Raw genomic sequence first — 12,226 nt, 5'->3', positions numbered from 1 at the left:
TGGGCCACTGCACTCCAGCCTGGGTGACAGAGTGAGACCGGTTCTCCAAAAAAAAGAGAGAGAGAAAACGAATTGAGCTGGTGGCTGTAAATCACCCCATTTAAGAAGTTACTGGTGAAAGCAGTTTTTGTAGTTTTTAAAATCTATTTACTCAGCTAAAGATAATCAATCTCATGATGTGTTTCAGATGAAAAAAAAGATATTGACCATGAGACAGTGGTTGAAGAACAGATCATTGGCGAGAACTCACCTCCTGATTATTCAGAATATATGACAGGAAAGAAACTTCCTCCTGGAGGAATACCTGGCATTGACCTCTCAGATCCCAAACAACTGGCAGAATTTGCTAGGTAAGTTATAAGAACTTTCATTTCTTTTAATTACAGAAAGTGCTTGAGTCTTGCCAGCTATGTTTTCCTGTGCCTAAGTCAAAATGGTGGTTTGTATTCTTTCTCTAGGGAAATTCCTGAAAACAAAAGCAGTCAGTTTTATATGTTTGTTTGTTTTTTGTTTTTTTGTTTTTGAAATGGAGCCTCGCTCTGTTGCCCAGGTTGGAGTCCAGTGGTGCGATCTCGGCTCACTGCAGCCTCTGCCTCCCGGGTTCAAGCAATTCTAACAGTCAGTTTTATTTTTAGTAGTAACTATGCTATCAATGTGAGTGGCAGAATTTTAGATCCTTGCAGTAAGATGAAGCAAATACCCTTTATTTATAGGCATTGCATGTGAGTAAATAAAATTGCACGTAATTTATTTTGGAATGGATATCTTCCACACTGCCTTATGGCTTCTTGGTACACATTTTATTTTTTATTTTTTTGAGACAAGAGTCTTGCTTGTTGCCCAGGCTGGAGTGCAGTGGTGCAATCTTAGCTCACTGCAACCTCCACCTCCCTGGTTCAAGCGATTCTCCTGTCTCAGCCTCCCAAGTAGCTGGGATTATGAGCGTGTGCCACCACGCCCAGCCAATTTTTGTGTGTTTAGTAGAGACAGGGTTTCATCCTGTTGGCCAGTCTGGTCTCGAACTCCTGGCCTCAAGTGATCCGCCTACCTCGGCCTCCCAAAGTGCTAGGATACAGGTGTGAGCCACTGTGCCCAGCTTGTGGTACACATTTTAAATTTGGGTGTGTTGTATTGGTCTATGCTGCTGGAGACCTGGGTCTGTACTTGATTCATCCAGCTGACCACTGGGAAGGATTTCATAAATTTGTGTTTGTCTTGTCATCAGTTAAGCTCCTGGTATGTTAATTTAAGCTGGCATGACAGGAGGAGATCAAGTATTTATGGCTTGGACATGGCGAGCAGTGGAGAAGCTCTGAACCCATTGGTTGGGTGTGTTTGTTTTGCCTAAAGTGGGCTGGATTCTTGTAGAAACCTACTTTTTGTGTTACTTTCTAGTACTGTTTGGCAGTTTGTACAAGGAGCTGAAAATACCCATAAAGATGTAAACTTTTAAGTTAAATGAACTAATAAACTCTGGAGCAGAAAGCCTAATGCCTTTCCATACCTGAGGTTGGTTGGAACCTGGAATAGCTCAGGAAATTTTGGCAAGGGCAGGATCAAGAAGAAAGAAATCCTTTTGATCTTGCACATTCTGAGAACAGAGTGGGTTGCTTTTTTTTTTTCTTTTGAGAGCAGAGTGGTAGAGGTGGAGACCGTTCAGTGTCCTGGCTTCCCTCTTGGCCCTGCCGAAAACAAGGTGGGCAATTCCTGCCACCTGGAGCTCGTTTCCCCACTTGTCAAATGGGCGTTAAGAATTCCTTTGTGGTTTGATACATGGAGGTTCTCACCTTGTTGCCCAGGCTGGAGTGCAGTAGCATGATGATAGCTCACTGCAGCCTCAAGCAATCCTCCTGCCACACCTCCCGAGCAGCTGGAACTACAGGTGTGTGCCACCATGCCTGGCTAATTTATTTTATTTTATTTTATTTTATTTTTTGTAGAGATGGGGTCTCACTATGTTGCCCAGGCTGGCCTCAAGCTCCTGGCCTCAAGTGATCCTCTTGCCTCGGTCTCTCAAATTGTTGGGATTACAGGTATGAGCCACTGCACGTGGCCCAAGAGTTTTTGTTTGTTAGTTTTGTTTTTTGAGATGGATTTTCACTTATCTCCCAGGCTGGAGTACAGTGGTATGACCTCAGCTCACTGCAACCTCCACCTCCTGGGTTCAAGCGATTCTCCTACCTCAGCCTCCCAAGTAGCTGGGATTACAGGTGCATGCCACCATGCCTGGCTAATTTTTGTGTTTTTAGTAGAGACGGAGTTTCACCATGTTGGCCAGGCTGGTCTCGAACTCCTGACCTCATGTGATCCACCCACCTTGGCTTCCCAAAATGATGACAGACATGAGCCACTGCACCCAGCTGGCCCTAGAGTTTTGATAGAGATGGAGGGTTTCCTGGGAATTAGGGCACTTCCAGGGAAATGACGAGTTGAGGTAAACCGGAACCAGATCATTAAGGTCGATGAATCCTGGGCCAAGCTGTGCAGACATTTCTCATATGCAGTGGGCAGCTGCTGCAGACTTTGAGCTGGGGAGAAGGGGCTGTGAGTAGAGCTTTAACTTGGGAGAAGTCCTTTGCAGCTGTCTGTGCAGGCTAGATTCATACAGGCACAGGAAATGGGAGAGGTCAGTTGAACAAGAGTTAATGAAGGCCTGAGTTAGAATTGTGGCAGTGAGATAACAAAGGAATAAATGTGATAGAAATTACAAGAGACCAGCTGGGCTCTGTGGCTCAAGCCTGTAACCTCAACACTTTGGGAAGCAGAGGTGGGATCGCTTGAGGCCAGGAGTTTGAGGCCAGCCTGGGCAAAATGATGAGACTCCATCTCTAAAAGCTCAGTTTGGTGATGTGCAGCTAGCTTCTTGGGAGGCTGAGTGGGAGAATTGTTTGAACATAGGAGGTCAAGGCTGCAGTGAGCTCATGCCATTGCACTCCAGCTTGGGTACAGAGCAAAATTGTCTCTAAAAAAGAAAGAAACTGAACCAGGCGTGGTGGATCGCCTGAGGTCAGGAGTTCGAGACGAGCCTGGCCAACATAGTGAAACCCCGTCTCTACTGAAAATACAAAAACTTAGCTGGGCTTGATGGCAGGCACCTGTAATCCCAGCTACTAGGGAGGCTGAGGCAGGAGAATTGCTTGAACCCAGGAGGCGGAGGTTGCAGTGAGCCGAGATCACGCCATCGCACTCCAACCTGGGCAACAAGAGGGAAACTCCTTCCCCACCCCCCCACCCCCCAAAAAAAGAGAGAAAGAAAAAAACTACAAAAGATAATGGAAAAGATTTAGAAACAGATTGACTATGTGCTCAGTGGGGGGCAGGGGGAGGAGTAAGAGCATGCTTACCATTTTGATGCTTTTAGCCACTGCTCATTAGATGACTCCAGCCCCAACTTACTTCCTAAAAACCGCCTCAAGTTCAACATGGATGTTTTATTATTAACAGCATCTCAAACCAAATACTGACTACTGTGAGCCCCAAACCAGAACACTGAAGCTTTTTTGTTTTTTGTTTTTTGTTTTTTTTTTTTTTTTGAGATGGAGTCTCACTCTGTCGCCCAGGCTGGAGTGCAGTGGCATGACCTCGGCTGACTGCAACCACCTCCACCTGGGTTCAAGTGATCTCATGCCTCAGCCTCCCAAGTAGCTGGAATTACAGGTGCCTGCCACTGCACCCGGCTAATTTTTGTATTTTTCGTAGAGACAAGGTTTCACCATCTTGGCCAGGCTGGTCTTGAACTCCTAACCTCGTGATCCACCTGCCTCGGCCTCCCAAAGGGCTGGGATTACAGGTGTGAGCCACCGTGCCTGGCCTTTTGAAACTTTAAATTACAATTGTGATTCTCCCCTGTCCACATGGCTGGGGAGGCCTCAGAATCATGGCAGGAGGCAAAAGTCATTTCTTACATGGTGGCGGCAAGAGAAAAATGAGGTAGAAGCAAAAGTGGAAACCCCTGATAAACCCATCTCAGATTTCATGAGACTTACTATCATGAGAATAGCATGGGAAAGACTGGTCCCCATGATTCAGTTACCTCCCCCCGGGTCCCACCTACAACATGTGGGAATCCTGGGAGATAGAATTCAAGTTGAGATTTGGGTGAGGACACAGCGAAACCATGTCAGAGGGTAAGAGGTCCCGGTGGCAGAGTAAAAGCATCATTCAGACAAATAGAAGGAGACTCAGGAGGTACGAGAGAGGGGAATAAAACCTCTTTAGATTATACATTGTGAAGGAGTTGCCGTGGAGGGGCAGAGGGCTGAAGGAAAGGTTTTGAAGAGAGAGGGAATCTATGGGTGGTGAGCAGTAAAGCCATCAGGTGTTGGTGACCCTTGGCACTGCTCACCCTCCTTGGAGCATTGGAACAGCTGATCTAAAAGTTTGTCCCCAGTCTTCTGAACAGAAAATCCAGGGACACATGTTACTGTTGGGAAGGTAACATGGCTACCTTAGACCATACTCCTTAAGAAGGGGACCACCCACAGAGACTGGCACCCGGGTACCAGACAGCCATCCAAAACACCAAGGCTGAAGAACCTAAAAGTTTCAGTGAGATAGGCCATCAAGTGGAAAGAATGATAGACCTGAATGAGACTTTTCTAAAGTAGCAGAGGATAATTAGAGACAATAAAACAATGCTTTGAGAGGAGAAATTACTGTAAACATAGAGTTATTGATCCAGCAAAGCTATCAAGTCAGATACAAGGGCAAGAGATGACAATTTTAGAGACCCAAGGATTTATGTTGCATGCACCCTTTCTGAGGAGGTAACTTGAAGATATAATATGGCGAAATGAGGATGAACATCAGAAGGAAGATTTCCTAGTGCACAACAACCAAGAGGACAGCTGTGCAGCAGGCTGGAAAATGTACTCCATTTAGAATAGAAAGTTGGCTGGCTGTAAGAATTTCTTAAGGAAAAGTCGGTTTCATTCAGTAGTGGGTAGAGTGAGTAAGAAGCTTGGTGGTATGGAAAAGGGTCTTCTGAGAAAGAAAGAGAAAAGGCAATTGGAAACTCCATTAAAAGGGGTGAGGGAGTAGGGCAAAGAAAGCCGTAGCCTGAAAAATGGGGCCTAATTTTGACAGTATTGAAAGAGAGAGCTTCTTTGACCTGACTCTGGGAAGATTCTCTCTTTGCAGCTCCTGTGTTGTACTTGTAGAGCATTAAGTGTGATCCTAGCACACTGTTTAGCCCCACAGTAAATAACATTTGCATAATCACAATATGAATGTAAATAGCATTTCTTTTATTAGCCTGTTAAAAGATTTCATTTGTGTACAGAAAAGAATGAAATCTTGCTCGCCTTGACAGTGTAAAAAGTAAAGTTACAGAGTTTGGGCCCTGTGAGGTGGGTCAAGGGTTGGGCTCCCTCTCATCCACATTCTACATAGTAGCTTTTTTTTTTTTTTGAAATGGAGTCTTGCTCTGTCGCCAGGCTGGAGTGCAGTGGTATGATCTCAGCTCACTGCAGCCTCTGCCTCCCAGGTTCAAGCAATTCTCCTGCCTCAGCCTCCTGACTAGCTGGGATTACAGGTGCTCGCCACCACGCCCAGCTAATTTTTGTATTTTTAGTAGAGACAGGGTTTCACTATGTTGGCCAGACTGGTCTCGAACTCCTGAGCTCAGGTGATCTGCCCACCTCGGCCTCCCAAAGTGCTGGGATTACAGGCGTGAGCCACTGCACCCGGCCTCTAACAGTAGCTCTTGAAGCTCATGTTCATCTAAACAAATATCTGTAATTGGACAGTGGTGTTGGTGAGAACTATTTGCACCTAGGTGCCCTGTTTTGTTAGATCTTCACATTTTGAGGATGTGTGTAACAGTCGAGTGGGATTTTCTGGAGGCTCAGGAATTGATGCCCAGGACTCTGAGAGCAGAAGATAGAGACACCAAGAGTTTTAAACTCTTGGGGGCCAGACCACATCTTCGCTAATTACGGCCCATAGAACCTGTCCTGCTGGCCTCCAGTCTTCGCCCTCAGCACTCACAAAGTGGCACTAGAGCCGCAGCTGTTGGCTTAAGTTAGATTGTAAGCTGCTTTTCTGTCTCTCTGCACTGGGGTGATGGGGTGCTGGACTGGACTTGAAACTGTCCAAAGAGTATTTCAGGCTTATGCTGCACTCAACCTAGACTGCCTAGTAAATCAGTTACATACGCACATGGGCAAAATATAAGCCATAATGACTTTAATTGGAAAATCTGACATTGGGAAGGTGGACAGTCTATGGATGACTTTTTTTCCCGAAATGTCTGTTCAGTAAACATTTCGAAAAGTGGTCAGTGAGTGGGGTCCAGTGAGTTCTGTTTCCTGTAAAGTGACCACCTTTGTATGTGTTTCACTAAATAAAGTTAGACCTTTGAAAACCTTTGGTCTAGAAAGATTAAAATAGAATGGTTAGGCCAATCCCAAATTGGTATTTTTGTTGTTGTTCACTACTTACCCTGAGACTTTCACAATATTAATGTATAGATGAAATGTGATAATGGAGATGAAAATACCTCAAAACCCTTCAGTATCATCACATGAATATTAATATTTAAGAGATAATTCATTGAACAAACTTTATTTGTCTAAGGCAATATTATCTTTTCACAAAGAAGGGAGGTGAATCATGCTTGCAAATGACAGCCGTATGACGCAGGAACTTCTGTCCCAACAGCACAGATCAGAGGATGGTTCTGGTCTGGAAGTCAGCTAACCTTGTTTTTTATGGAAGAGGCTTATTTTCATTAAAGAGTCACTTGTCCAAAAATGTTTCATCTCCCTTTCTGGGATATTTGCAGATCTGTTGGTTAGAACTTCGGTTTACACAATGCCCTGCTGATATTGTGCCAGAAGTTTGGGTTCTGAAGTCCACAATCTTTACAACGTTCTTCCCACGTGTGCCAGAATGAGCTATTATAAATCGGGCAGTCATGTCATTGGGAGTGTATTCTCCCTCTCTGTTTGACAGGAAACCTGAGTCGTTGGGTGCCTGACTCCTCCATATAACATGTACTGCGTTGAGGGGTGTGTTCCTCCTAGATCCATGCTTTCTCCAGTTTCTCAGTCCTTTATCGAAGGGTGGTTAAGAATGAACTCATTTTTGGCCGGGCGCGGTGGCTCACGCTTGTAATCCCAGCACTTTGGGAGGCCGAGGCGGGCGGATCACGAGGTCAGGAGATCGAGACCACGGTGAAACCCCGTCTCTACTAAAAATACAAAAAAAAAATTAGCCGGGCGTGGTGGCGGGCGCCTGTAGTCCCAGCTACTCGGAGAGGCTGAGGCAGGAGAATGGCGTGAACCCAGGAGGCGGAGCTTGCAGTGAGCCAAGATTGCGCCACCGCACTCCAGCCTGGGTGACAGAGCGAGACTCCGTCTCAAAAAAAAAAAAAAAAAAAAAAAAAAAAGAATGAACTCATTTTTAGCTAGACCCATTTCACACATAGCCAATGGTAATAAGAGCTATCATTTCCCAAGTGCTTAACATACAGCTCTTAAGTAGGTAGCATTATACCTTTTTACAGAATAAGAAACCGAGGCCGAGAAGTTACAGTTTGCTCAAGGTCATGCAGCTAGTAGAAGTCAGCTCCAAGTCACACATCCCATACTGCCTCATTCATAATGTCTATGCTGTTGTCATCATTGTCTCCGGGTTCAAAAGGACTCTCTGGGTTCAAAAGTGTCAGTTGGTGAATGGAAGACTTAAATCTTAGTTACTTCTGAATAGTTGAGGAGGGTGAGAAGATGTTCTCAGTGGTGGTATATGATTTTTACTCTTTACTCGCAAAATGAAACACTGTTTTAACCTAAGTATATTTTTGGAAAATGACTTTTTTCATTGTTGGCATTCAAATAAAATGTAAAAAGTACCAACGTATACTGCTGCATTTGCCACTCTGTGTGAAGGAGGATGATTTGCCAAGGAGCTTAAGAGTGGCTGCATTTAAATCTTCCACTTACTCCTTAAGTCCAAGGGTATTTGTCCAAATGCATTTTAAACTCTCATTCTAAAATTAAATATATTTCTAAATACTAGCACACATTTTGAAAATGACATTTTAAGAAAAAATAATACCACTTATAATAACAAACCAACAGTTGGGTAAATGGTACCTGAGACTGTTCTCTTTACTTTGGGGGCATATTTGAAAATTTCCGTGATAAAATATCTTTTAAAAAATTAGGTGGCCGGGCGCGGTAGCTCATGCCTGTAATCCCAGCACTTTGGGAGGCTGAGGAGGGTGGATCACGAGGTCAGGAGATCGAGACCATCCTGGCTAGCATGGTGAAACCCCATCTCTACTAAAAATACAAAAAAAATTAGCCTGGTGTGGTGGCAGGCGCCTGTAGTCCCAGCTACTCAGGAGGCTGAGGCAGGAGAATGGCCTGAACCCAGGAGGCGGAGCTTGCAGTGAGCCAAGATTGCTCCACTGCACTCCAGCCTGGGCGACAGAGCAAGACTCTGTCTCAAAAAAAAAAAAAAAAAAATTAAGTTACTAGGAATAACTCTAGGAAAATTATGGGAGGCTGGGTGCCGTGGCTCACGCCTGTAATCCTAGCACTTTGGGAGGCCGAGGTGGGTGGTTCACCTGAGGTCAAGAGTTCCAGACCAGCCTGACCAACATGGTGAAACCCCATCCCTACTAAAAATACAAAAAAAAAAAAAAAATAGCCAGGAGTGGTGGCACACGCCTGTAATCCCAGCTACTCGGGAGGCTGAGGCAGGAGAATCGCTTGAACCCAGGAGGCGGAGGTTGCAGTGAGCCAAGATCGCACCACTTCACTCCAGCCCGGGCAAAAGAGTGAAACTCCATCTCAAAAAAAAAAAAAAAAAGAAAGAAAAGAAAATGTATGAGAGAGGACCTTACTAAGCCATGTTTACTAAGATTTAATTTGCATATGGTAAAGTCTACCCCCTTTTAGGTATGTATGTACTATTCTGTGAATTTGGACAGTCAGTCATGTAGCCATCTTCACACTCAACACAGAATGTTTTCCAAGGAGTCCTAGGCAGGTGGATTGCTTGAGCTCAGGAGTTGAGACTAGTCTGGGCAACATGGTGAAACCACATCTCTACAAAAACAAAACAATGTTTCAGTAGAATTTTCAAAGAATAAGTATTCACTCTTAATTGGGAAGACTAAAACTTAAAAAAAAAAGTAAAAATAGGCTGGGCGCGGTGGCTCACACCTGTAATCCCAGCACTTTGGGAGGCCGAGGTGGGCGGATCACGAGGTCAGGAGATCGAGACCATCCTGGCCAACATGGTGAGAAACCCCATCTTTACTAAAAATACAAAAAATTAGCCAGGTGTGGTGGGTGCCTGTAGTCCCAGCTACTCGGGAGGCTGAGGCAGGAGAATGGCATGAACCCGGGAGGCAAGGCTTGCAGTGAGCTGAGATTGCACCACTGCACTCCAGCCTGGGCAACAGAGCGAGACTCCGCCTCAAAAAATAATTAATTAACTTAATTTAATTAAAAATAAAAAATGATATTTGTGTGGAATAGAAACCTTTCATATCAGTCACTGTTGTTTTCCAAACTGATGTAACCTCAAGGTGGCGCAGTGGCACCAAACTTCTGTCCTACCTGATTTTGTGAACTCAGACCAAAACTCCCGGATTTATTTGTATTTAAGATAAGGAAGGCTAGTTCAGAGTCCTGTTTACAACAGGCACTTAAAAAAACTTGCTAACTGGTGTTACAGGTTGAGCATCCTTTATCCAAAATGCTTAGGAACAGTAGCACTTTGGAATTTGGGGTTTTGCATATGCATAATGAGTTATCTTAAGGCTAGGACTCAGGTTTAAACACGAAATTTGAAATTCATTTATGTTTCATTACACCTTATACACATAGCCTGAAGGCAATTCTATACTTTTTTTTTTTGAAACGGGGTCTTGTTCTGTCACCGAAGTTGGATCGCAGCCTCAAATTCCTGGGCTGAAAGGATTCTATCTCCTCAGCCTCCCAAGGAGCTGGGACTGTAGGCATGCGCCACCATGACTGGCTTTTTATTTTTTTAGAGATGGGGTGTTGCTTTGTTGCCCAAGCTGTTATACAATATTTTAAATAATTTTGTACATGAAACAAAGTTTTCACTGTGACCCTGTCACATGAGTGCGTCATGTTAACACTCAGATAGTTTCAGATTTTGGATGTTTAGGGATGCTCAATCTATAATCCATTTATGAGAAAGGACAAATATCTACAGGGCTGGGAAGGGGGAGGACACTGAATTGAAAATGTTCTTGTGGGCGGGCGGATCACGAGGTCAGTAGATCAAGACCATCCTGGCTAACACGGTGAAACCCCATCTCTACAAAAATACAAAAAAATTAGCCGGGCGTGATGGCGGGCGCCTGTAGTCCCAGCTACTCAGGAGGCTGAGGCAGGAGAATGGCGTGAACCTGGGAGGCGGAGCTTGCAGTGAGCCGAGATCGCGCCACTGCACTCCAGCCTGGGCGACAGAGTGAGACTCTGTCTCAAAAAAAAAAGGAAAAAAGGAAATGTTCTCGTAGAATTTAAAATAGCAAATATGTACAGTCTCAAACCAACTCCATGGAGATAAGTGATAGTTACCAGATCTGTTGTTCCTCATATACTCCTCCAGGGCATGGAAAATTTAACCAGTGATTTCATGTGTTCAGTTTACAGATCAGGTCATCCTTTTCCCAGATTATAAGTGAAGAAGGACATTGTTAGGGCCTTCACAAACTTAAAAGATCACAGAATTAATTTTTTTTTTAAGGAGTATTTTTTTGTAACAAAAGAGTGGTGGTAAATTAGCTCTTGCTTTTAAGGATTCACTTAGGTGGGCCTTTTTTTTTTTTTTTTTTTTTTTTGACTTTGACTTTTAAAAAAATTTCAATAGCTTTTGGTGTATAAGTGGTTTTTGGTTACATGGATGAATTCTATATTGATGAATTCTGAGATCTGAGTGCACCCCTCACCAGAGCAGTGTACACTGTATCCCGTATGTAGTCTTTTATCCCACACCATTCTTTCCCTACTAAGTCCCCAAAGTCCATTATATCACTCTGCATGTCTTTGTATCCTCATAGCTTAGTTCCCACTTATAAGTGAGAACATACCGCGTTTGATTTTCCATTCCTGAGTTACTTCACTCAGAATAGTGGCCCCCAGCTAGTTTTTTGTTGGTTTGGTTTTTTTGTTTGTTTGTTTGTTTGTTTTGTTTTGTTTTGAGACAGCATTTCCTTCTTGCCGCCCAGGCTGGAGTGCAATGGCACAATCCCGGCTCACTGCAACCTCCGCCTCCCTGGCTCAAGCAATTCTCCTGCCTCAGCCTTCTGAGTAGCTGGGATTACAGGCATCTGCCACCACACCCGACTAATTTTTGTATTTTTAGTAGAGATGGGGTTTCACCATGTTGGCCAGCCTAGTGTCAAACTCCTGGCCTCAAGTGATCCATCTGCCTCGGCCTCCCAAAGTGCTGGCATTACAGGTGTGAGCCACTACGCCCAGCTGTAGTTTTTTAAATTATTATTTTATTTATTTTTTTTAAATCCAAGACAGAGTGTTGTTCTGTCACCTAGGCTGGAATGCAGTGGCACAGTCGTGGCTTACTGCAGCCTTGACCTTCTGGGCTCAAGCGATCTTCCTGCCTTCAGCCTCCCAAGTGGTTGGGACTATCGACACACACCACCATGCCTGGCTGATTTGGGGGTTTTTTTTGTGGGTTTGTTTTTGATAGAGACAGGGTTTTGTCCATGTTGCCCAGGCTTAATTTTTTTATTTTTTGTAGAGACAGAGTCTCACTGTGTTTCCCAGGCTGGTCTTGAACTCCTGGGCTCAAGCAGTCCTCCCAGTTTGGCCTCCCAAAGTGCTGGGATTACAGGCATGAGCCACCATACCCGGCTGATTTAGTTATTTATTAAATATGAACCATCATGGAGGGGTGTGAGGTGGGTAAAACTAAGGACAAAAAGAAAATCTGTTACCGAGATTTAAATTTATTTTCTAGTTTTTTTAGGAACGCTTAATTTCTTACCCCCCTACCACACACAGATCTATAGGGAATATTTGGAGAGAAAGTTTTGACAAAAGTCCAAAGCTTGATTCAGTGGAGAAGCAGGTAGGTAAGTTACCAAACTAGGAGGCTCTCTGGATAGTAATTTCACATGGGGCTCTGCCAGACGGTTACCACATTACCAGGACTCTTGGTACAAATGAGAACTTCCAAGCCCCCATCCAGAAGCAGGGTAACAGTATGAGAGTATGTG

At 44.3% G+C, this 12,226-nt stretch overlaps 1 protein-coding gene across 1 annotated transcript in view; it reads left to right on the top strand.

Annotated features, from left to right (window-relative positions):
- YY1 (YY1 transcription factor) overlaps window positions 1-12,226 on the top strand; it is a 45,685-nt gene that overhangs the window by 24,681 nt on the left and 8,778 nt on the right. The window contains exon 2 of the mRNA XM_030804148.1: window positions 188-350. Within this exon, the coding sequence (XP_030660008.1) occupies window positions 188-350 (163 nt within the window). The remainder of the gene's footprint in view (window positions 1-187; window positions 351-12,226) is intronic.

Source organism: Nomascus leucogenys, chromosome 22a (assembly GCF_006542625.1).
Source record: "Nomascus leucogenys isolate Asia chromosome 22a, Asia_NLE_v1, whole genome shotgun sequence".
NCBI classification, from domain to species: Eukaryota; Metazoa; Chordata; class Mammalia; order Primates; family Hylobatidae; genus Nomascus; species Nomascus leucogenys.
The sequence above is the reverse complement of the archived record's forward strand: the minus strand, read 5'-3'. Positions and strand labels throughout refer to the sequence as shown.